The sequence below is a fragment of the Coffea eugenioides genome, chromosome 3, assembly GCF_003713205.1.
Source record: "Coffea eugenioides isolate CCC68of chromosome 3, Ceug_1.0, whole genome shotgun sequence".
Lineage (NCBI taxonomy): Eukaryota > Viridiplantae > Streptophyta > Magnoliopsida > Gentianales > Rubiaceae > Coffea > Coffea eugenioides.
In genome coordinates, this window is record NC_040037.1 from 728,322 (window position 1) to 753,595 (window position 25,274).

The 25,274-nt window shown below is 36.9% G+C and overlaps 3 protein-coding genes across 7 annotated transcripts; 1 reads left to right on the plus strand and 2 right to left on the minus strand.

Moving 5' to 3' along the window:
* Positions 1-1,032: 1,032 nt before the first annotated feature.
* LOC113766924 (protein GrpE-like) lies at positions 1,033-6,509 on the minus strand. Its single transcript, XM_027311082.1, has 5 exons — positions 6,074-6,509; positions 4,292-4,593; positions 4,147-4,203; positions 1,531-1,662; positions 1,033-1,419 (listed from the first exon to the last, which is right to left on the minus strand). The coding sequence occupies exons 2-5, from the start codon at positions 4,553-4,555 to the stop codon at positions 1,315-1,317; spliced, it is 558 nt and encodes a 185-aa protein (XP_027166883.1). The 5' UTR covers positions 4,556-4,593; positions 6,074-6,509; the 3' UTR covers positions 1,033-1,314.
* Positions 6,510-7,163: 654 nt separating this feature from the next.
* On the plus strand, positions 7,164-16,736 carry LOC113765288. Of its 4 annotated transcripts, none has more exons than XM_027309411.1 (14): positions 7,164-7,407; positions 9,009-9,195; positions 9,572-9,644; positions 9,980-10,127; positions 10,340-10,449; positions 11,099-11,236; positions 11,305-11,446; positions 11,519-11,656; positions 12,315-12,475; positions 12,564-12,638; positions 13,053-13,227; positions 13,399-13,404; positions 14,102-14,371; positions 16,556-16,736. In XM_027309411.1, exons 1-14 carry the CDS (start codon positions 7,174-7,176, stop codon positions 16,697-16,699), a joined length of 2,001 nt encoding a protein of 666 aa, XP_027165212.1. In that variant the 5' UTR covers positions 7,164-7,173; the 3' UTR covers positions 16,700-16,736. The 4 variants fall into 4 exon arrangements, with proteins under 4 accessions (XP_027165212.1, XP_027165215.1, XP_027165214.1 ...); XM_027309414.1 differs by having other exon boundaries at positions 11,401-11,446; XM_027309413.1 differs by having other exon boundaries at positions 9,980-10,082.
* An 83-nt stretch (positions 16,737-16,819) lies between these two features.
* LOC113765289 (aldehyde dehydrogenase 22A1) lies at positions 16,820-24,308 on the minus strand. Of its 2 annotated transcripts, none has more exons than XM_027309416.1 (14): positions 23,960-24,308; positions 23,669-23,712; positions 23,010-23,102; positions 22,241-22,368; positions 21,353-21,475; positions 20,859-21,012; positions 20,149-20,252; positions 19,998-20,076; positions 19,576-19,671; positions 19,293-19,430; positions 18,129-18,344; positions 17,847-18,038; positions 17,285-17,428; positions 16,820-17,191 (listed from the first exon to the last, which is right to left on the minus strand). In XM_027309416.1, the coding sequence occupies exons 1-14, from the start codon at positions 24,069-24,071 to the stop codon at positions 17,138-17,140; spliced, it is 1,677 nt and encodes a 558-aa protein (XP_027165217.1). In that variant the 5' UTR covers positions 24,072-24,308; the 3' UTR covers positions 16,820-17,137. The 2 variants fall into 2 exon arrangements, with proteins under 2 accessions (XP_027165217.1, XP_027165216.1); XM_027309415.1 differs by having other exon boundaries at positions 16,820-17,201; positions 23,960-24,305.
* Between the last annotated feature and the right edge of the window lie 966 nt (positions 24,309-25,274).

Below are 25,274 nucleotides of genomic sequence, written 5' to 3' on the forward strand. Positions count from 1 at the left end.
TGTTATTCTATTAAGTGTAATTAGAAATTTAGTATAAATGTATTAGTAAATTTAGTATAACTAATTAATAAATTCTATTAGTAGACATGTATAATTATTCATATAATTGATAATATCAATTATATTACATAAACTAATATACATTATATAATACATCTAACTAATAATATCATTATCATAAGTTTATAACTAATTAACTTACATATAATATATAATCATTTATATATATATATATATATATTTTTGCGGGTGGCGGGGCGGGGGATGGGGCGGGGCAGTATACCCCCGCCCCCCGCCCCGTTTCTAAGCGGGGGGAAAAAATTCCCCCCCGCCCCGTGACCCCCCCGCGGGGCGGGCACCCGCCCCCATTGCCATCCCTAAGCGTGAGCCTCCTGTTCTATTTCTATTGTAACTTTTTCTGTCTTATAAAGTTCAAAGCAAGTCCGGGTAACCTCACGCAAAGCGTGAGGCCCCAATTAACGAGTCCACTTAAAGGCCTTCAGAGTTGATGGTTTCTGTCTAATTTAACACGACGCTAAATTTTATACTTTTAGCAATAGAAATGAATCGAGTCCCATCATTCTTCGAATTCATGTAAGCTCTTTGCCGATTGCTCTCAATTTTCTAGTAATAGTTAGTGCACATCCAACTTTCAGATAATACTGGCAATATTTTACTCTATAGTTAGCCCAAGTATCTTGGAATATTTTACTCTATAGTGATCTTTTACATTCGTTTAGACAGCGTTTCTATCATGAACTTTTCGAATGCCCAGGAATATTCAGTTGCGGAGTACTATGTTACTTGCCAAAAATGTAACATGTATGATGCCAATTATTTGAGGGTAATCTTTGACATACGCTTAAAAAGTCATACATATTTTACACGAACAGCCTCAAGGTGGAAACTCCGAAGGAATTTTTGTAAATCACTTGTTACAATCAAGCTACTCGCGTAAATAAAATTGTGTAAAAGTGATAGGACATTTGATTGACATTCCAGTTATCTTGTGAAAAAACCGGACGTTGATAATTGAAGAAAACACAGCTGCTTCTTTTTCTTCATAAAGAAACCCAAACCAACCCAACTAGCCATCAAATAATATCCAACAAGTACCAAAATATAGTAGCAGCAGCAAAATCCAAAATATAGTAGTAGAGGTGCTGAAGTCGCTAGTCATGAAGTAGCAGATCTGTTTCTTCTCACAGAAACCGAATAAACCATTAAATAAAATCCAAAAAACATAACAAAATGGTAGACATGGTAGTAGCAGACCAGTAGTAGAGGTAGCTAAGAAAAAAAGGCCCGGACTGGTCACTGTGACGGGATGGGAGATGGTCGGCTCCTCCGCGTCGCAACTCCACGCGTGACGCCCACCTCGGCCTGCCTGATAACCTCATCGCCATAAACGTATCCATCCTTGAAGAAGCAGACGCACAACACGAATTAATAATAATAAAAATAATAAAAAATAATAATAATAAAAATAAAAATAATAATAATAATAATAATAATAGGTCAATTACATACCCGCTTCACTACTGCTACTAGTCCGGGTTCCCGATTTGGATCAGGAACAAAGAAAGCAAGCTTGTGTTTGTTTGGATCAAACACATCACCAGAATGTGGGGTGAATTTATTCACCCCGTAGCGTGGTAGAATCTAAAAATACAATTATAGAAACTGATAATCACCAATCACACAAGGAATTAATAACATCATATAAACATCGAGTTACCCAATTGTCGCCTGTTCAACAAAAATTACGAGAAAATCATTCATCAGGCATCATACATCCCAATGGGACCGAAAGAGGCCATCACTATTCACTACTTCATTCAGGTCATAAACGAGAGCTCCTTTCTCTCTCTAGTAGAGAACTTTTCCCCCTCGTGGGTGGTTAAACAACTTTAGCCTCCAAAATTTAAATTTCTCGTAGTTTTGCTGGTCATATCTCCTCACATTGCGAGCCATAATCTTCAGTGATCTGTTCGCAGTGATTAACAATGGATAATTTTCAGGATTTAATCACTTTGATTCTGGTTTTGATCTGTGGTACCTGAGTTTTCCTATTCGTAGGAGTCTTATAGCGGTAGCATCTTTTTATCCTTTAATTGTGAAGCTCGGTTTTCGTTAGGTTGTGCTCAGATCTATGTTAGTAGTTTTGTTTCTTTCTTTAGAGCTCGTGTCTATTCAGATTCGGTGATACTCTTTGCTGTTGATTTTGATTTTAGGAGTTAATTTGTTTCAGTTTATATTCATAAATCAGAATGATATGGACAGAGTTTTAAATGGGAGGCCATGGGTGTATGATAATTTACCTCTTGTTGTTATCCCTTGGAAGGAGGGAATTGAAAAAGATGCTAAAGCTTTTAGTAAAACTTGGATTTGGGTGCAGATCTGGAATCTCCCAATCCATTGGATAACTAAAGAAATTGGTCGTAAGATAGGAGGAGTTTTTGACTCCGTTAAGGAGGTTATCATTCCTAATGGTGGGGGTAAAGATGGTAAGCACTTGAAAATTTTAGTGGAAATTGATATTGAACAACCATTGCTAAGGGGAACCACGGTTAGGATGAATGGGGCAATGAAATGGATTGAGTTTAGGTATGAGAGATGTCCTGATTTCTGCTATTGTTGCAGGAAGCTGGGGCATAATGAGAAAAATTGTAAAATGAAAGGTAACTATCTGAATAGGGAAACACAATTTGGAGCCTGGATGCGTGCTAGTAATGCTAGGAGTCCAAAAAAACAAAATAAAACAGATTCAAAAAATGAAGGGGATGCTGGAGAGTGTATTAGGACTAAGGGTAATGGGAATGTGGTTAACAACTTATTTCTGACATGGGGGGGAGGTGAGGACACCTGGAATGGGCATGAGGGGAAGGGAAGTGCGAGTAATTCAATGTGTAAGGGAATCCTCCCAGAGGATGCTGTTGTTGAGCAACACAGGACACTCTGTGTGGGGAATGAGGGAGGAGAGGGAGTGGGGGGACAGGTAGGGGATAAGGAATCAGGTAAACTTCTGAAGTTGGGAGGGGAGTCCTCAGATTTCAATATAGAAGGGGAGGGGGAGCTGAGTAATGGAGAGGGGAGAATGGACCAATTGGAGAAGGCAGAGGATGACACTATGTGGATTGATGGGGGGCAGGAGGAGAAAAGGATGAGTAAGGGTAGGGGAAGGGAGGAGGGAAAAGGGAAGGGTACTGGGAAATATAAGGGGAGTTGGGGATGGAGGAGGTTGGTGCAGGAAGTAGGAAGGAGAGTGCCTTTGGGGGATAAAAACTCTGGAATGGAGATAGAGAGGGATTCTGGTAAAAGGAAACAGGGGGACATACATGGGAAGGAGAATTATGGGGAGCTGGTGAGGGGGGATCAAAAAAAGCTTAAGGGGATGGAAGGGGATGTGGGTAGAGAGGATCTTCTGAAGGTGGTGGAGCCCAACCTTAATGGGGCTCCCAGCCCTCAATGAGAGCTGTGGTGTGGAACTGTCGAGGTGCTGGGAGCCCCTTGACAGTTTCCCAACTTGAGGAGGTTGTGAGACTCCACTCCCCTGAGATAATTTTCTTAGCTGAAACTAAAAATAAAAAAGATGTTATGATTAAGATAAAGAGGAGATTGAAGTATGATAGTTTGTTTGTTGTTGAACCCAGAGGTAAGGCTGGAGGCTTGGCTGTACTTTGGAGAAAGGAGATAGAAGTTAGGAGAGTTTTGTCCACTGAGTTTACTATAGAGCTTAATGTGGTAGGGAAAGGGAATGAGGCAGATTGGTGGTTTATTGGGGTCTATGCTAGTAGTACTGATCAGGTAAGAGCACATCAGTGGAAAGTTATAGAAAATAGATCAACTATATGGGGTTCGAATTGGGTCCTAGCAGGGGATATGAATGATATTATGTCTGGGGATGAGAAATGGGGTGGGAAGCTGAGAAGTGAGAATAGTTTTAGAGATTTTAGGGAATTTGTTAATGACAACCAGTTGATAGATATTGGTTATGAGGGGATATAATTAAAAAAAAAATAGTAGTACTAGTATCAAATTAGCAACTAAACAAAAGGGCTCAACTTGGACTTCACACTCCTTACGTAGTTTGATGTTCGTTCAGCACAAAAAACGACTACGGGGATAGAAAAATGTATTACTTACCTTAGACAGTCCATCCTCACTTATTTCTGCATTACTCACCAGATCTTTAAAAAGATCCTGCAACCATATTAAAAGCCATTAGTTTTTCTTTTTTTGCTTGTTTTTTGAGCTAAAAAAAAAAAACCGAGGAGGAGGAGAGACTTACTCTTAAACATGGGGTCTTAACCCCCTCCTCTGTGGGATGGATACGAGGCTGGAATCTTTTCTCGAGCAGCAGATTGAAGTGAGAATCTATATCAGCTTTGTCCTCAGTTTCCCTCTCGAGAAGCCTGTTTTCGTATTGTTCAAAATCTATATCTGCTTGTTTACAGAAAAAAGAAGCGAGCCCCGAACTAAATATTACAACCCAATCTCTTCTCGCGAAACACGGCTCCAGTCTTGCTACCACCGAGGCTAAAAAGTGATACATTCTTTTCTGGGGTTTTGGATTTTGGTTTTGCAGAGGATCTGTTTAGCCGAGAGAGAAGAAGGAGAGTTCTATTGTTATTACCAATGTTTTAAAACCCGGACCGCCAATTGAGCCGGAGAAGTGAAAGTTCAATAAATAAATAAATAAATATATATATGTATATAGACACACCCACACATACCTATGCACAGGATAAGATATAAATGCTAAACCACAATTAACATAAGAGCCATAGCTAACAATTAACACACACACAATTAACATAGTTATCCAACTTACATGTCCAATTGTCTAAATACTAGCAGAAGAACACCATGCTTGCGCACGGTGAACAATTTAAGTGATGCCCACAATGAGTTGATGTTCATGTAATTTATGGATTTTTTTGTTTTGTATAATGAATGCAACTAAGGTGGTATAATTATTAAATATATAATAAATAGGGCATCAAATCTTTAGGGCTAATACATGGAACTGCGGCGCTCTAGTGTAGGGATGTATTCGAGCCAAGTTGAGCTCGAGTAGTGCTATACTGGAGCTCGACTCGACCTATATGTACCTCGGCTCGAGCTCGACCAAGCTTAAAAATCGCAACTCGAGGCTTGACTCGAGGAAATTCTTTTAAGCTCGAGTCTCTTAATGTAAGTGATCTAGGGACTTTAGAGGCATTATACAAAGTGGGATGAAGTTTGTGGAGTTTAGTGGAATTATACAGAGTGTGTTTTGTTTTAATGGCATTTCTAACAAATTACACACAACAATTCTAGTGGTGCTTGTTTAACTCTCCATATCAAGTCATTAAATCCAGACTACCACAGAATACTCGAATTGTTCTTCCTTCTTTCTTTTTAACATCCAGGATTGACAGGCTATGCCTTATATCTATGATTTACAATTTTTATTTTGGGGTTTTAGAAATCTGCTCTTAGAAGTTAGAATTTATTCTTTAGCACAAAGAGAGCAATAATTAGAGCCATGTGAAGATGATGGAGTGTGTTTTCAAATTCTTTTTTTTTGAAAAAAAGGGTTGTGAGTAATTTCCTTCTGATTGAACCACTTTTGACAAAGGTTACCAATTCAGTTGAAGTCCAATTTAGTAGAACCGTGTCCTACTTTAGCCAATTGCGTGGCATTTTTACGAAAAATTCCACACAGCATACCATTCAAATGCGGAAGACAAAAAAAGAGGCAAAAAAATTCCACACAGCTTTCGTATTCATTGTTACACTTACGCATGCCTAATAAAAAAGGCCAAAAAAAAGACAAAAAAGGAAAACAAATTAAAGCAGAAGTGTTTCATCAGATCCAGATGGCGATGGAGGCTGACAGGAAAACAAATTTAATATGCTTCTGGGTTTACTCCCAGACCCAGTAATCAATCATACTACTACTTCCCATTCCCCGTCCCCAGTCCCCAAACCCATAGTGCCATAGAGAGAGAGAGAGGGAAGCGAAGATGAATGAAGGGGGAAATGGAAATAGAACTGGAAATGCACATTAGAGCAAAGGCAGACATACCAGTAACCAGAAAAGCGATGGCGATGGAGGCTGACAGATGCGGCGAGCAACGGCGTCGGCGACGAGTGAGAGATTGAGAGTAACGGAGGTAGGGTTTAGAAGTCACTCGTTAGAAGTCACTCCTTTCAGTCTAGCTCTCCTTTCTGCCCTCAATCAAAAATTATACGTCAGAATCAGCCCCTTCGCACCTTCTTGCTTCATCTGAAGGGAACTCGGTGCCTTAGTTCGCTTCGCCCCTTCTCTTAGTTCGCTCAGCCTCTACTCGATGCCTGAAGGCATGGCTCAGGACTGGACTCAGAGTTTGGAGTTTGGACTTTGGAGAAGGGATTAGGGTTAAGCAATTAAGGGGAGATTCGGGAGAAGGAAATAGGGACGGCAGGCAAGGCAATTTCGGCAATTGCAGAGGAAGTGCGAAAAGACTGACCTGAAGATTAGGTTTAGATAATTTCGGTCAAAATTGAATTGAAAATTCAGTCAATTTTGACTCAAAAATTGGAAAATTGCGAATCACGGTTCTCTACGGTTTTGACGGTTCGAACGGGTTTTCGCGGGTTTGACCGGTTCTTGATCAAAGTCAACAGAAGCTGTGAACCGGAACGGAGATATGGCCGGTTTGAGGTCGAACCGGCCGGTCCGATCCGAATTTGAAAACATTGTTACAAGTACAAATTATTTTAGTACTATTACTTTTAAACTTTGTTAAATTAGGCGGTTTGTATAAATATTAAGCACAAAATAGACAAAAAAAATCAATTTACTTAAACAAGCTTTGACTTGAATACTAGAGCATTATTTATTCCAAATATTGATAACCGAGTTAAATGATAATTATTGAATCATACTAGTTGAGATAATCAGCCCAAAGCCGATTAGAAGGCTCGTTTACCTCTTCACTCATGAAACGACATCGCTTGATGTCCGCATCGATTCCGCGCCAAAAGCATTTTGAGATTATTAGGAGGTTCAAAGACTATAAAAACCCGCCAACTGGACTTCACTCCCACTTGCAGAGATTAGGGTTTATTAATTCGTCTTTCTCTTTCAGTGTCTGCCTCAGAGAGCAGATGAGTTTTCTCTCTGATCGGGCGATTCTCAGCAGCATGATAGACTACGAACCTTCATCAGTGGAAATCACAGATCAACCAAATCACATGGACGAAGAAGAGGATCCGTTCTTAAAATTTATTGACTACGCACAGTTGATTTTAAAAGAAACCGAAAATGACAATTCGGACGGGCCGGGTTGGAGCTGGATTGCTTCTCGGATCCTTAAAGCTTGTGTAGCTTATTCTAGCGGCGTCACTCCCGCTATTCTCCTTTCCGATCTCTCTCAGGTCCATCCGATTCTCGATTCTCTCTGCATTTCTCTCTTATTAGTTATTTTTTTGGTCAAATATTCGGAAAAAATTGATTATCAGTAGTTATTATCATCGCTAGTTTCAAATTAACTATACGTGCATTCTTTTCCGTGTATATATTTGTCTTCTTAGGTGCATAGGCCTCTCAGTTATCTCTCTATCTTTTTTTTTCCCTTCTGAGCATCCGAATAATCAGTGTTTAGTATGTGTACATCATTCCGGTGTGTGTGTGTATGTAGAGTATATAAAATTGCTATGGTATTTGTTGTTAATTAGACAAGTTTTATAGGTAAAACGTGTGTGTCTTTGCAGTATACTTGAAAATTAGTAGAGATGCATGTTGTTAATTTGATGAATTTTGTGCATCTCTGTGGTATGCCTGGATTGTGTATGTGAAATTGTTACGTATATGAGTTATTAGTTTGACTTAATTGCATAGATATTTGTGAACTTTTGTCCAGAATTTCCACGTTTTATTAGCTTTGTAGATTCACGTAGAAAATAGGTTCTAAATAAGTTTGCTTTTTACATTTTATCTTATAGCACTCTCTGAGTAATAATAAAGATCATTTGCATGAACGAGGAAAAACAATTATTTGCAGAATAAGATGAAAAAGATTAGCAAGCGGGCGTTTATTTTTAGAGCACGTTATAATTACATGCTTTTTCATTAAGCTAAGTAGGAAAGATATATATATATATATATATACACACATGATGCGAGTTGAATTTGGAACATCACTTCATCGTGTAAAAGAGATGACAAGGATTATAAGATAAAAAATTAAATTTTTATATACTATTAGTGTAGAAATTTTGTTTACACTATCAATTTTAGATATATGTCACGTGTAGAAATTAAATTTAAAAGTTGAAATTAAATTATGTACTCTATAAGATGAAACAACATGGGGTCAATCTTTTATCTTGTGCCTTCATGCACAGAGTGGTAGAATCCAACTTTAAAAAAATGGTGATGGGAAATCATATGACGGAGCCGTTAGTTGACGTGCCCCATTTGCAGCACTACGATAAGTTTGGTAGGGGAGAACTGGTAGAAGAAATTATTTTTTTTTCTTTTTCAAGACGAGGAGAAATTGATATAGTTTGAATTGGAATCCAGCTTTATTGGGAGAATAAATTGGATTCGAAAAGGAAGAAAAAAGAAAAGAAAAGGAAAAAAGGGCACCTCAATCATCTATATAAATATGAGATGATGAGCAAAAGATAAAAATGTAAAGCAAAAAGTAGATTACTTTAGAATAAAGGTAAAGTAAATTTATCCATTTAAAAGTACGATAGGATTCCGGATAAGACTATTCAAAACATATATAAATATGTTGTAACCCAAGCATTTATTATTCTCAATTACTTGCATAATTCTTATGTTTTCATCTAAAAATATCTTATGTTTTCTGATTGATATAAATTATACAATTATGTCTATATAAGGAACGTCTTTGGAATTGATTTGCAGAATAAGGACATTTTTCCGAACAACTTTTCATGTTCTATGGCATTCTTCAGCTTCTTTTTGTTTTTCCTCAGCTAATATGTGTGTTTATGTATGATTATAGGCTTGGAATGAGCAGAATAGGGGGAGAGCTCCAAAAAAGAGGCCTGAATGCATTAACCAGTTGAAGGAGAAGCATAGGAGAGCAAAGCTTCCTAGCACTGTTACAATTGACTCAATTTATGAGAAAAGATTCTTATCCTTGACTAGTGTAATTGAAGCTGTCATTATAGATGCTTACTGTCTTCCGGGTACAACATGAGCCGTGCCATTCAATTGCATTTCTTTTTTGTTGTTTTACCACAAAATGGCTCAATAAATTCAATTTGAATATAAAAATCTTGGGGATCTATTCTATTATGCACTATGAACAAACTTTTCACCTACAACTTTCCAGGCTTGTGCTAATAGTTAACTGTCATTGATATACAGTGCAATGAAGTTCTCGGGCTAAATAAAGGCGTTAAATTACTTGAGAAAATTTTGTCTATAATGAGGCAATTCATATTTAGCGTTACTGCTTAGTTCTTTTCCAACAGTTTCCAAGCTATGGGTTTCCTGCCCCTGCTTGTAGTAGGAAGTGTTAATGCTGTGATAGTCATGTTTAATTTGTTAAGTTTCTCTCAGGAACCAACATATGCATGATCACATTGGGCGACTTTTGGAGCTCTAACACCATTGATCTGTATCTTCACCGTAGGTAAATGAACTGCACTGCATATTAAATGAGAATACCATACATTATATGGCAATTTGTTAATGTGGTGAATTAGCCCAACTTTTTGCTTGTGAAGCCTTTTTCTTCTCTTTTTTCATGTGCTGCTAATGGTTACCATACCTCTTCACTAGCAACTAGCAGACTGTTATTAGTAGACTAATTCTGTAACTAAATTAAAGCTGGGATATTTTCTTTGCAAAGGTGAACTTTCAGCGACTAAGCACATTAGTCATCATTTAAATCAATGTTATCATTGCTGTACAGCATCTTGTACTTTGTTGATCTACTAAGATGTCTAACAAGGATTTTTGTAGCAGGTTTTACAAATTAGCTGATCCTAACAATGGAATTCTGAAGAAGGGCCGAGAAGCTTTTCTAACTGGATGCCATCTTCGAACTGCCAGCAAAAGTTGTGGCCAGGCACGACTTCTGCCAACTGAATATTTTGTGGTGCTGTTAGATGAGGTATTGGAGGATTTCTTTGCTTATCCACTTGTGATTGACCTTTTTATGGATGTTGATCTTTGCTAGTACAAACTAGTGTAGTTTTGCATGCTTTATCTTTGCATTTCCATGCTTATTAATTTCAGGAGTCCTGTGACATATATGCACTTGGTCTGATTTTAAAATTTCATATTCTGTTTCTGGTGTTGACTTTAAATTTATCCTTGATGCAGGACCAAGACGATGATGCAATGCTAATTGGAGCACAGTTTTGTTCAGATTCCTTCTCTTCCATTTCTCTTGAGGCTGTTAAAGAAGAGGTCTCTTATTCATTGTATGCTAGGTAAGATGTGGCAGCACAATATGTAGTCTGTCTTGTGTGCTTCAGTTTTAAACGAAGTTGATGCTACTTTCTCTGAAGTTGGTATATATAAAATCAGTCATCTCACCAACTGGTTCACTTCTTCAAGTACATCAGACAGTTTTAGCTCTGAGAATTGGCTTGTGCCTCATCTGCTTTTCCATGATGGGAACATAATGAAAGTGTGTCCTGAGAAAAGGCCGTCCATTAACAGACAGGATGGATGTCAGCTTTACACACCGTCTTAATTCCTGCTCTCAGACTTTAGCATATTATTGCTGAATGGTATAGTAGTCAAAGCATGCTCAACTTTAATAAGTTCAAAACGCTGTCAAGTGTTGGCCTAGCTTCTTTTGACATGTGATTGAGCAAATCAATAAAGACTCTGCTTAAAAGAACATGGGAACAAAGAGAGTGTGTCAGTTTCCTTTCGTGCCCTCTCTCCCACATCTTTTCCATCTCTTCTGCCAATCTTCCTTTTTCCTTTCTTTATTCCCGGTTTTGACTTCATATTTCAATTGACTGGCACCTTTTCTTTTTGCTTTGCTCTTAAGTCCTTAAAGTCTTTGGCATTTTAATTTATGTTGCACCTAGAACTACTATAACTAGTTGTGTTTTTATTTGAGGACAGGATTGAATCAATTGGATCTTTGGAAACACAGAAGTATGGTAATTTGCAGAAGAAGCAGATTACTCTTGTTGATAACGATGGTGTCAAGCTAAAGTTTCTACTGTGGGGTGAGCAGGTTATGCTATCCAATCTATTCAGGTACCTCTTCGGGATTCAGATTTGTTGTTTTTGTTTTTCTACATCAACATGATTTAGCTGCTTTTCAGTGTTGGGAGTATGCTCGCCCTGGATAGGCCATTTATTGCAAGTTCTTCTAATGGTGAAATCGAAACATGTGAAGAAATTTTCCTTGAATATGGCAGTGCAACGCAGCTTTTTATGGTGCCTTCTATCCAACATGAGGAACGAGTAAGTCTTGGATTTTTTTATGCAACTAACATGTCCAATGATGAATACAATGTTAACTTGTGGGGGATCTAGGTATCTGTATCATTGACACAGAGCCGTTCTCAAGGATCAAAGCTATTAAATCTATCAGATCAGAGATCTGTCATTTCCCAAGTGACCCTGCCTTGTGATTCTCAAGGATCTATTGACTTCAGTCTTTGTCCATTTCGGGTAAGTTCTGCAACAATTTGGTAGAATCTATGGATGTTGAAAACAATTTATTGTTGTAGGAATTGTTTTATCTGTGAATTAGCTTCTTCATATAAAAAATTGAGATTGAATTAGATATCCAGGGTAAATTCAATCTCCTTTTCTAATGCACTATTCTGTCTTTTCTTGGTAAATGGAGTTGTAATACTCATCTGTTATATTTCTTTACCAAATAAAAAAGATTTGGTCTTCAGTTTTAGGTTTTAGCTTCACATGTAACAAATTCATACTTGATAGGTATGTCATTTAATGACCATTAATGACATCATTAATCAAGAAGACAATGACCATTATTAGTATTGTTGTGAATACTTCCCTCCATTCTTCATACTTTGAAACCAACTTGGATTGTGTTCATATGCATGCACATTCAGCATAAATATAAATTTGTCATTCCTGTGTTTTTATTATGCCTTTAAATACACCTGATGCTTTATGTGAATTCATAGATGGCGTATCCCATTTAAATAAGCACAAAGGATAAAAATCTTCTTGGGTTTATAACTGTGCCTACTTCAGAATGTTCTGGATACGTCCATTTCAAAACCAATATGCTCGTGTCAATTCCCTAAATTTCAGTTTTGCCACTGATCTCTCTTATGCTGTTTAAGTATTGCAGTCATTTGTAGTTGATCTACGTGACAAGATGACTGGCCTCAGTCTTTATGGAGTTGTTGCTGACATTGTTCATGAGAGAAATACAGCAAGGACCACTTTCTCCTTGAAGCTGAAAGATATAACTGGAACAATTTGGATAAAGCTATATTTTGTCGGATCGTGGTAATTATCTTCAGTTACCTGTGTCCAAAATGAAACATGTTCATTTTGCTAAAAAAGCTAATGTTTCCTCGACGTTTTTGCTGTTTAGGTCATTGGGAAGATTAGGGCTTGGTCATACTGTGTACATTTCTGGTTTGACCTCCTCTACGAGCAGAGGAAATAGGTGATCACAACTCAAACTTTAATTAGATCCTCAACTTTGACATATACATACTGCGTTGACTACCTCTCTCCCGACAAGTTAGCTGCACAAAAACTCCAAAGGAACAACGTTATATCATGTGAAAGTGGCCTAAAAGAAAGGGTTATATCATATAAAGTGAGTTTATTCAGTTAGAAAAGGATAGCAACATTTTAAGCTTTAATGAGACTAATAATCAGCGATCCTTTTGGGATTGTTTTCATTGATAGAACGTATTGGGTCATCTGATGGTGCACTTTGGTCAAATGATGAGTTTTCATTATATATTAACTGGAAGGTCAGTGCATGATACAGCTTTGTTTGCAGGTTAAAGCTACATGCACTTGAATGTATTATACCCTTACAGTTGCCTGATTTTGCCTTTTTTATTCATAGGATAATCTCATCTTGCTTTTGTTGCATGCTTGACGGACTTCAGTTATCATGGTTGGAGAGTGACATTGGAGCTTCATTTATCAACATAAGTTGCTTACCGGCCTTGCTGAACTCGTCTTGTCTTCACAAATTATCACGCCTTTCTGATTTATCTATCCGGATTGGTGTAACTCATGTATGTTTATTCTTTTTCCTTGGTTTCGATTCTGTGCTTATCTGTTCTGCTAAAAATCCATGCAGTTTTTCTTCTTCCTGTCCCAAAAGAAAAATAAAGGAAAGAAAAGGTTCATTTTACTTTTTATTTTCTGTGATTCTGCCATGTTGAATCCTGGCTTCCATCTTGCAGATACTTGTAATATCTCTCTCTCTCTTTTCAAGGCAAGATACGTGTAATCTTGTGTTGCTATGTGGAGTCTTGGTAGTTACCTCTTACTCAATTTACTCTAAACTGTGATTAGCCTGTTGACATGCGGATAAACAGCTGTCAGGTTAACTTCCATAGTTAATTTAATCATACATTGAAAAGTCAGGTAACCACCAGCAATGCATTAAGGCTTGATAGGGTGGGAGGCAAGGGTTCAAACCTAATCTTACTTCTCATCAATTTCCTATCACTCGTCTGGTCTGGTGGTGGTTCAGTCCCTTTCGAGTTATCCCATAATCTCTTCAGGTTCTCCCCCTCCCCATAGTGTAGGAAGCTATTGTTTCGACAAAAAAAAAAAAAGTCAGGTGAAAAATCTTTATTTTAATGATCTTTTAAAAAAAAAAGATTTTATTAAGTTTTGAGGTCTTTTTGCTGATATGTTTTGATCGTTTCCTCGTGACAACAAATGGCTACTTTAATAGCTTCATCTTTCTTGAGTTTTATGTTTTCCTCCTCTGTATGAGGATCAGCTATCGATGTACCGATACCGCAATGTATATTGTGGTCATGGGATTCGTTTATTGTCTGCATATGGCTTCTGGTATCCTTCCCTTTACAAAGAGTTACTTAGATGAGCATCGGTGTCGCTTTCTAAAAGCATTTTTCTCTCTTCTTTTCTTTTCAGATCTGTCGAATCTGGCTGGATCAGATTGAATATTGTCACGTGAGTACAAGATTTTCGCATTCCCTTTGTGGGAATTTTGTTGACGAGGCACTTGGCGGGGACCTTTTTTGTAACTTCTGCAATTGGAACTGCTCTGCCGAAGTTGTGCGGTCTTTCCATCTCAAGATAACTCTAGCTGATGAGAGTGCAAAAGTGTTTGCTTGGTGCACTGGTCAGACCGCTGCAGAGTTACTTCAAATATCTCTTGACGACTTTGATGAACTCTCTGAGGTAATCCTGAAACAATTTCTGTCTCGCTTCTTCTCCTTCATTTCTTTTCGACGTCTCCATTCCAGATAATAACATTTTACTCTTGAACATAAACAATATATAAGAATCTTTTACTTCACTAATCTACTTTTTAGTGTCCAAAATAATGAAATGGGTATGCCACGCTATATTTATTTGCTCTACATTATTTCACATGTTATTACCAGTTACATCATTACACGTGATTTCTTAATCATTATGGCCAAGGAAGTAAAATTGACTACTGGACATCACAGCTTTTCACGAATATTCTAATAAGTAAGAGTAAATCTTTTCTACACTGACGGTGTATACACTATCATCGTTGGATTCATGACATGTGTGCAAAAGTTGAATTTCAAATTCAAAATTTGCATAGTTGTCAATCATCCAGCGCTGATAATGTATACACTGTCAGTGTAGGAAAGATTAATCCAATAAGTAAACCCAAGACTTGCATCAAAGCCCAAAAAAAGAAATCCTTAATTTAAAATGAAGAACTGGTCTCAACGGAGAACTTTGAACCATTCCCCTGAACTCTGGCAACAGAAAAGCCAACACAGAGTGGCCCTTCGGGTTCGGTCCAGTGGTTGTAGTCTCAGTTGGGGAGAGTCACGTTCCGAGATCGAGTCCCGGGTTTACCTGGTCAGTGATGTTGGGCAGCCTCTCCCGGCCACGCAGTGGGATTAATTGGGTCGTACGGTAACTAGTCCTCGGACCCAGATACCCACTGCATTGACAAAAAAAAAAAAAAAAAAAGAGGATGGCAACGGAGTGGAATTGGGTGAATGGATTGCCAAAAAATCCCCTCTGCCTTCGTCCCATCCCCTGCTCCCCATCCCCCACCCTCGTCCCACCCCACTTCATTTTTAAGCGAATCTATCTTTGTGATGTGTATAAATCAGAAGTCCAAGAGAATACCACATGCAAATTGTTTCTTTTTAGAAAGATTAATTTACTACTATTACTAAAATACTACTATTGGTGAACAAGCAAACAACAGTAGGAATGGCAATGGCAATGGGCGTTCGCGGGTGCCCGTCTTGCAATGAAAGTACTGGAGCGAGGGTACCCCTGCTGTAAATTGGGGCCGGCCTTGTTAACTCGCATCAATTAATAAATATTAATGAATATATTATATGCATAATATAATAATTATAAATTAGTCTTAATTAATAACTTTTTGAAGCAAGTCTTAATTAAAATTAGACTAAAACTTTGAAGAATTCTCTATCTTTACAACATTAATAAGTTTATAAGTAGATTAGTTTAAATGATTTTAATTTTATTTATATCTTAAACATCAAAATATTAGAGAAACTGAAAAACCTATTAACATTCAACCTAACCCTTTCTTACTTTTCCTTCTCTTGTTCATTTCTTTCTCTGTCGCGTATCTTTTTTCCTTTTCAGTTGCCACTCACTCTCAATTTGATGATATTGTGTCAGTTTGAAGAATTTGTAACTATTTTGCTAACGTTCTCTTTGCAATCTATTAGCACTAGCTTGTCCAATGCTTGCTTGTCCACCTATAAATAAACTTTACTTTTGAGGAAAAACTAGTTTGAATGTAATGTTCTCTTTGGATTACTAATGCATGTATATTGCAAAGATAGATTTACTTCAAAATGAAATCTTCCATTTCAATATCAAAAAAAAAAAACGAAAAGAAATGGTCACTTGCGGGGCAAGGACTAGGGGACTCGGGCTGGAGGCGAGGTAAGTCTTTTGACAGGAGGTGGGGGACGGGTCCTGCCTTGTTACCATCTCTAAGTAGCAGGTAAGCCAGTGCTAATCTGTTGTAAAGAAAAGGTTAGCAAAACAATTACAACTTCCAACAGATACACAATTCGTCCACCTTAGAGTGAGCGGTAGCTGAAAAAGGAAAAAAGTAAGAAAGAAATAAATCGAAGAATGAGAGAAGGAAGGGGGTTAAGTTGAATGTTAATAGGTTGCTTAGTTTCTCTAATGTTTTATACTTTAAAACCATTTAAGTAAACCTTCATCTAAAGTTGTAAATACAAAGAATTTGTCAAAGTTTTAGTCCAATTATTAATTATATATAATATATTCATTAATATTTATTAATTTAAGTGAGGGAACAGGGCAGTGCATGTACAGACTCTATGGAACTAATTTCTTTTATCAATACTTATGGCTTGTCAGGAAGAACAGATCTTGTATCCATCTTCCCTTGAGAATGAAAGGTTCATCGTTGCAATTGTCAGCTGCAGGAGTGATGATGGCGGTTTAATAAATGCGGAACATGAAAAGACTGCATGGGAGGTCACCCGAGCTACTACAGTATGAATCACGGTGCCTTGGCCATTTACTGCCTTTAAGTAGCTCGAAAATTTTGTATTTGCATGTTTTACCTGGTATTTAAATATAATGACTTCTAGCAATGCTAATTTACCATTACTCGAGAACTGAATAACAACAAATTGTTCTAAATTGTTGCATGTTTCATTAGCAGTTCCTTAAAAAAAAAAAAAGGCTTGTAAAGGTACTCTAACCGTCCCTAAAACAATGAGAAGCATTTAGCCACCAACTCATACTCAGCAATAAAGGAAAATAAAGCAACATTTAGATGGTGTAAAACATGTTGATATTGGATGGTACCATGATAACTTTGAAAAATTGCCGAGCACAGAGATCATTCATTTCTCCTCTTGTAGTTTATGGAGGGGTTCTGCTCTGTAAGGATCTTCAAAACATTCACCAATGCTCTCAAACGGTCCAAGATGTTCAAGCCATAAAGAGCTTCCACCAGGGAAACTTGAAACTCAAAACCATTCTCCGCTACAGGATACTACAGTAATGCAGTGAGAAACATTGACAGTGTAAACTCATTGAACCATAAACAAAATGAGTCAAAAATGCTGCAGAGTTTACCTGAATAGGCTTTGGTATCTTGGTTTTGATAAATGGCCACCATCTATCCTCCACGACTGACTTTACAAGGCAGCAAGCTCGCAAGCCTTCTATGCCAGCAAATCTTCCAAAGCCACTGTCTTTTACACCACCAAATGGCAAAGACTGAAAATACAAAAGTCAAGATTACAAAAAAAAAATATCCCTAAGATGTCTATGTATGATTAAAATTGAAGTAAGATGCAAATAAATTAAGAGCCATAAATAGTGAAGAGATGGTCAACTCTAAATTTAATTTTACAGCCAATTTTTCCAATCCTAAAAGCAGTAGGGTATGGACTTTAAACCACCTGTTTCTGAAAATAGGCAATTATGGAATCACATAAACATCATCCTTTGCCAGAGAGTTCCCATAGCACAAGCAACTTCTAGACCACTATAGATATTGTTTCTAATCCCTTTCATCCGGGAAAGTTCCATTTCTAATCATGCTAATTACAGTAATTTAGAAGAGCAAGTTAAGTTAGATAATGCTAAAAGCACATCTTGATACTCCATGATACCCTTTCCGTAGTGGCATTACCTGACACATGTAAGTTGAAGCAAAGTCATTAACTGCAGCAACACCACAATGTAACTGTGAAGCAATTTGTTTGGCCCGATGTTGACTGCCAGAAAAAACAGCACAACCAAGTCCATATTTTGAATCATTTGCTAGCTTGACAGCCTCTTCATCAGAATTGAATTTCATTATTGGCAAAACTGGTCCAAATGCCTGCGTGCCAATTTCCATTAAAAAAAAGCCAGACAACTTTCATAGCATCAACAAACAGAACAAACACACACGAAGTCAACACGAAAATACCTCCTCCTGCATCAACTTCATAGAGTGGTTCACATTTACAATAACAGTAGGTGGGAAATACTGATCAACAGCATCTTCACCAATATTTCCGACACTTCCTCGCCCGACAACTTCAGCTCCTTTCTGCACGGCATCATTTACAAGATTTTGGAGCTTTTCGGAATGCTCCTGCATGCATATGGCTCCCATGTCATACTTCCCAGCCAGTGGAGGGCCCTGCATGAAATCATTAATTAAATTATTAAACTTCTATAAAAGAAATTACAATTGAGCATGCAAGTGCACCACGATCATGCTACAACAGCCCAAAAGAGTGCAGTCAAGGTTCGTGCAAAGATATCACTCTTTCTGTTTTAAAGTGAAAATCACAACTACAGTGGCCAGGAAAGGGAACAACCTAGTGAATTCTAATGCAGCAGTATTCCCTGAATATGTTCTCAAAGATTGGATCTCACATCTGGCATCAAACTCAATTAGTGGTTCTCAAAGGAAGCTACTGGCGTGGTATTTAGTTGATTTCTTTATGGAATAATGTGAGGTGATTGATGCATGAACTTCTAAAACGGAAGGCGACACAAGCGAATGACTTCAACCATTTCACACATCATTAATGAAATCACAAAAGTTGCAACAGTTCTTTGTCTGAAATCACAAACAAAAGAGCAAGGGAATAAGAAAGATGAAAAGACATTATAAAACAAGGATGCATATCTTAAAAATGGATCAATCAAAGAATAATTCCAGCATAACTAGCAATATCAATGGTATCAATTTCTAAAATATATGAAACCAAATGTAATTTCTTTCATATATTGATGTAGCAGGTCAACTCATATAACTAAGAATATTTTGAGGAAGTTGAGCTTTGTTCATGCTGGACACAGCATGTCCAACATGAACAAAGAGAAAGCAACTTTGAGTCCTCTTGAAGGCATTGGTTCACAAGCTTTTGCTAGGAAGATGCATTAGCAGAAGTACATAAATTAAGTGTGGTAATCTCAAAACACTTCATTAAGCCATGAAGGTAAAGCTATAACTAAAAGCATATGAAGGCAGTGAAAAATTAAAGTTCGTGACACCAGTGAGACCAAGAAGCAATACAGGGAGAGATCAGGTAGATTTGATTAAAGAAACTAAGAGGAAAATAGCAAAAACTGTACTTACAACAGCAACAGATTTTACAATTTTGACAACTTCAGCAACAAATGAAGAATAAACATCCTTATGAACATAGAATCTCTCAGCACCCGCACAATTTTGCCCACTTGATTGGAGAGCAGCCCTAGCAGCAACTTGTGCAACCTGCTTCCCGTTAAATGATTTGGTAATAACCAACCATCCAGGCAAAAGAAATAGGATTATGCTCAAGAATCTAGAATTGCAATGTTGAAAGTTATCAGTGCATTCATATCTAGAAAATACAAGTGCAGGCTCGAGGGATTCATACATGAGGCACATCCACATCTTCGCAGACAATAAATGCATCTTTTCCACCAAGCTCAAGTGTAACTGGTATTAATGTATCTGAAGCTTTCCGCATTATCTGCATATACAAGAAAAGCACCAAGCACTTCATCTCAGTTTTCATCTCCAATTCAGAAGCATCTATACACCTCAAAGGTTTGAAAACTGAAAATTAACGAGAAAATTTTTTTACTTTAAATGAGTGAAGCTCAAAGATACAGGGGAGACACCATATTGCACAAGAAACCTTTTCCTTCTTTAGGTGGAAGTTATGGTACACGGGTGGGTGGTTTCAAGAGTAAGTAATGCGCTCAAGGAATTTAAAAATGAGAAAATGGACTTTTGTAGACTATAATACTGCTAATGGTAAAGCAATAAATCAATATATGTTTCTTCACTTCCTACCATTCTACCCACACCAGGTGATCCGACAAATATAATTTTGTCAACTGCAGACACTAAGGCTTCTCCAGTTTCAGCAAACCTGCAGAGAGGTTCAATTCAAGCAAGCTCTGAACAGAAGTCAACACAATGAAACCATTAAAACGATGCATACCCAGTTATAACTTCAACCAGGTTTTCAGGAGCTCCTACAGCAGCAAGGGCTGTCTGAATAATTCTCATATAAAAACATCCTGACCAACTTGCATTTTCCGAAACCTACCATAACAATCATACTCATCAATTATCAAAGCAAATCAGCAAAGGGAATGTATGTATTTAAAATGTTTATCCTTCTTTTAGATAGAATTTTATCTGAGACAATTAAAATGAATTTCAACTCTTCTACACTACAGAGGCATTCTGCGGGAAAGGACCAAGCTTAGTCACAGACACGTTACTATTCCTCTATGTTATGAAAAATAGTGTCCATGAGTGAGGGCTCTGAGAACCATCTGGGAAGAACCTTGGTACTTAGAAGCATTGCCTAAAATGGGGGTTAATTAGGAAACAGGAAATAAGAAAAAAGATACAACTATTATTTGAAATACATGGCCCGTTTTATTTCTTCCAACAATCTACTTAAAAAAGTTTGCTTAAATATTTATTAAAAATGCTGTTCTTACAGACAGACAATGAAATGGCTGGGCATAGAAAAATGTGCTGATGTCATTACAAAGCAACAGCTATGGTGGAACAGGCCAAAACTCTACTACAGACTGCAACTTTAAATCGATTCATAAATACAACACTCAAGAGACAAAAGGAGTTAACTAAAACATGCAATACGTCCAAACGATAATCAATGCAGGTAAGGAAGAATACCTTAATCACAATGCTGTTTCCTGAGAATACTGCCGCCAACATTGGGTTGAAAATATTATGAAAAGGATAATTCCACGAGACAATAGCACCAATTACACCAAGGGGATAAAACTCCACCTTGGCTGTCTTGTGAAGCATTGATCTTCCACATGATCTATAAGATATCTAATGATGATTATTTTGCTTGAAACTTTTGGCTTGTTAATTATTCAAGCAGATAAAACATGATGAAACAACAAATTGTTTGGATCTTCCTACTCATTGGATGTTGCTATTAACAAAATGAGCATAAACGATGTTATTACTACAAGCACTTGTCAAAGAAGGCATCTACATATTTCACACCAAAACCAACAGGAGTATATTGCCACTACGACACAGCTACAACTTTTATGAGACTGCTTCTTGAGCTAAACACTGGTCAGATGTTCAAGTTTTGCTCTCGTCCAATCAGTAGTAGTGATAGAATTGAAAAAAGAAGTGATTGGATATACCTGTATTCAGGCTTTAGCCACCTTTCACCCTCTGAAAGAAGCCATGTAATTTTCTCACAAGTTGTCAATATCTCCCCCAATGACGCATCCACCATGGTCTTCCCAGTATCCCTTGAAGAAATTCTAGTTGAAATGACACATGAGACTGAACTTTATCACAAGTAGTCACAAATAAAAGCATCAATGCAAAAGTTGCAAGTTTTAATTTTAACATTCAACATTCAACACTTCAAAAAAATTCAACCAAAAGGGAGAAAAAGATGTACGTGATGAGGAATGATCTTAAACCTTTTACTTTCAGGTCATATTATGAATTCCATTTCTTAGCATCCCTAGCTGAAGTATTTTACTTGTGCTTCTGCAAGCTTTAATCCCAAATCACCGAAGTATTTTCTGTTATCAGTTTTCAGTCCAGATTGATATATATGAGGATGTCTTCCATTTCCTTTTCTTCACTGATGTTGCTTGTAGAGCAACTTAAACATATTCAGACTAATCCATCAGGTGACGGTCAATAAATAGAAAATTTTTTGATGGTTGGAAAAAACTATGCAAAGAACAAATTCTAGCCCCAGACATTGATTTGAATTGAAGCTACAATGAGAAAAAGTTGAAGACTGCTTGATTACTTTGACCATTACAGCAAATCCATAATTTATCATATACTGCAAAAGTAAAAGAATATAGAAGCAATGCATAGATTCCTCAGAGTTCTGATAGTTTTTTACAACTAAATCTTTTTTTTTTTGGTTCATTGTATGTGCATGCCATTGGGGCCAAGGAGGAGACTAGGAGAGGTTGAAGGGAGTTTTTCTTCAAATGAGCAAATCATTTGCTGGCACTTCCAGAAAGTTTATAGAGAGCTTTCTTCAGTTCAGGAGTCCTTACTCGCATATAAGATCTTGATGTTCAATTATATACTTCAGAAGGATCCTCAGAAACTGGCGCCTCTGCTTGAAGCTACTTTTTGCCCATATCTTTTGAGCTTTCCTTGCCTGTGCTACCCTCTCCTTAACCTAAGAAAATTGTGCAGTTGTCAATTTCAACTTGAAGTGGAACACATGAACTGTGAGAGAAGAATCATTAAGCCACATCATCAACCAAAAACACAACATAGAGAGGGGAAAAAGTTGGGAAACTACCAGTTTCATCGAAAGCCAAATGGAAAAGTTGGGCACAAATGTCGTGGTTATATGAGATGCTAAGGCCTTCTGAAGCCTAGGCGTCAGGCAAAGCTAAAGGTCACAGCTGATGATGGAAGCTACAAACTATGCTACAAAGACATTGTTTATGCAGAGACACCTACTACCTAAACACACTGGTGCATCTGATAAATACGATGAATTATCACAAATTCTGTAAACCTGGGTGGGAAGGGATCTAGAATCATATTAAATTCAATGATACCGAACACATTGCAGGTTATACATGAAGCAAAGAGGGCATGAGCAAATGATATTGCGACTCTAATCAAGTAATATTTACTTCAGAACTAGCTCTAAATGAAACCAGAATTAAGATAACATTCTAGCCAAATGCAAGAGATTATCCATACTGTTAGCTAATTTAAAAAAAAAAAATAGAACATGCCCAATATACAGATTTTACACACGCATCAAGTATCTAAAACTTTTAAAATGTAAGACAATTATCACACCTCATCAGGTTTTAATGCAGGGAAGTGGCCAAGGTACTTCATTGTTGCAGGCTCATAGCACTTAACTTTGTCTGTCTGCCGCCTTGAAGGTATCTGAGTGAAAACCACAATGTAACATTATCAGCAGACAACTGCTCAAATCTCCTAAAGCTCAATTCCAGAAAAAGGGGGGGGGGGGGGGGGGTCGAAAAAGCAAAAGCAAAAGCAAAAGCCAAGAAAGAATAGAATACAATCACTGCTTATCAAACACTAAGGAGTCCACAGAGGTGAAAAACAAGAAGAATAAACAAGCGAAATTGTTAGTTTGCAGCCAAACCAAGAACATTTCAAGTAATAAACATCGTCTATTGCATCCCACCTTGAAGCTTTTCAATCTGAATAAGTATGTTCTTTATTTAAATCGTAACTCAAATTTAAATGAATAATATCCAGTTCGGCACATTATATATCTAGTTAAAAAATTATACTACCAAAAAAATTTCTGTATCAAGTTCGCAGCTCTAACACATTCAAACAGAGAAACTAAACTAGCTAGGAATGAATAATTTTGTAGCATAGGAGAGATACTTAAAATAATAACAATTATAATAACTACAATTTTAAACTACAAATAAGCTTCGAAACCGAAAAAAAAAACAGTAGCAGTCTTCGGAACTCACATATATGTAGCTGTTCTCGTCCGTCTGATTTCCGTTACCCAACACTGCAATTAACACAATAACTTCAAAATCAATACAATATTTGTATCTACACAAACAAATTTTTCCAATCAAATTATTCCAAAATACTTTAAACATCTAAAGAAATATTACTACATACGAAACTAAATACAGTCAATTACCGAGCAAAGCAAGTCTATTCGAAACTAAGCTAAGCAAAATTTCTAGCAAAACGGACATGTAATACTTATATATGTATAAGAGAGAGAGAGAGAGAGAGAGAGAAGGCACCGTCAGAGGCATCGACGTTGATAGAAGGCACATTGGAAGGAACGAGCATCAACAGGAATTTACAGATCACGAATGCGAATGCAAGCACCAGCAACGGCCACCAAAACGCCATCTCTTGATCGATTTATTTGAGAAAACGAAGCTTTTTCTGATTTTGATGAACCCTAGCTCTTGCTTTTCTGGTTTTTCTAAGAGAAACGAAATGGATCAAATCGCATAGTTTCAGAACTAAAATGGCTCCTTACCAGTTACCTCTGCTGCTTCACTGGTCATTGCACACTTGTCTATCAACTCCTCACACTAGAGGAGCCTAGGGCCTAGGCCCACCCAGAATCTTGACTATATGAGAAACATTTTCAATTTAGGGGCCAAATGGACAACGGCTACCACGACGCATAGAGAAAATCGAGTTTGTCAAAAGTGAGAAGTGTTTAAAATATTTCTCACATTTTATCAAATAATTTTTTTCATTGTTCACTTTTAAAATAATAATTTTATATCTCTTATAAAATTAAATTGATAAAATTTAATTCTGATCTGGATTTTCAATTACTTTGGATCCTGAATTTATCACGTGATTCACACATAATCATTTTTTATGGATAAAAGAAATTAGGCCTCATTTGTAGTTAAATAAATAATCTGATTTATATTCATTTTTTTCTAAAAAAAAGTATGATCTTACTTGAACTATATTCGTTTTTTTTTTCCTAAAAGAGTTAGATTTGACTCAATTTATATCCATTTTTAGCACTAAAAATAGTAAGATTTCACTTTTTGTACATAAAAAATGGAAAAAATCATTCAAACATCTCTCACATTTTATAAAATGACTTTTTTCGTCATTCATTTTTAAAAAATGTAATTTTACGCCTTTTATAAATTTATATTAGTCAAATTTGATTCCTATCTAAGTTTCTAACTAATTTTTGTTTGAAATTCGTCACGTGCCTGCATATTTCAAAAAAATCTAAGTATTGGTCCTAATATCCATGGCTTCCCATTTGTAGCCATTTGTTCATTGAACTGGACCATACCTCTACCTCTATTAACGGTCTTGATTTTTCCTTGATTCTCCTATACGCAACAGTGCATGTGTGCCTGATTGTGGACGGACACATGTAGACCGTGTGACATGTCTGTAGAGATAAATTAAACTCAAAATGCCTTCAAATAAATATGTGTTTGGTAAATGAATTTTTTGGCTATTTATCTAAAACTTTTCTAAATTTACTGTAGAAGTTGTAAGAAAATTTTTTAGATTGAAAACTTTTTTTTTCTTTCTTTTTTTTTTCTCTCTTCTTCTTCTCCCTTC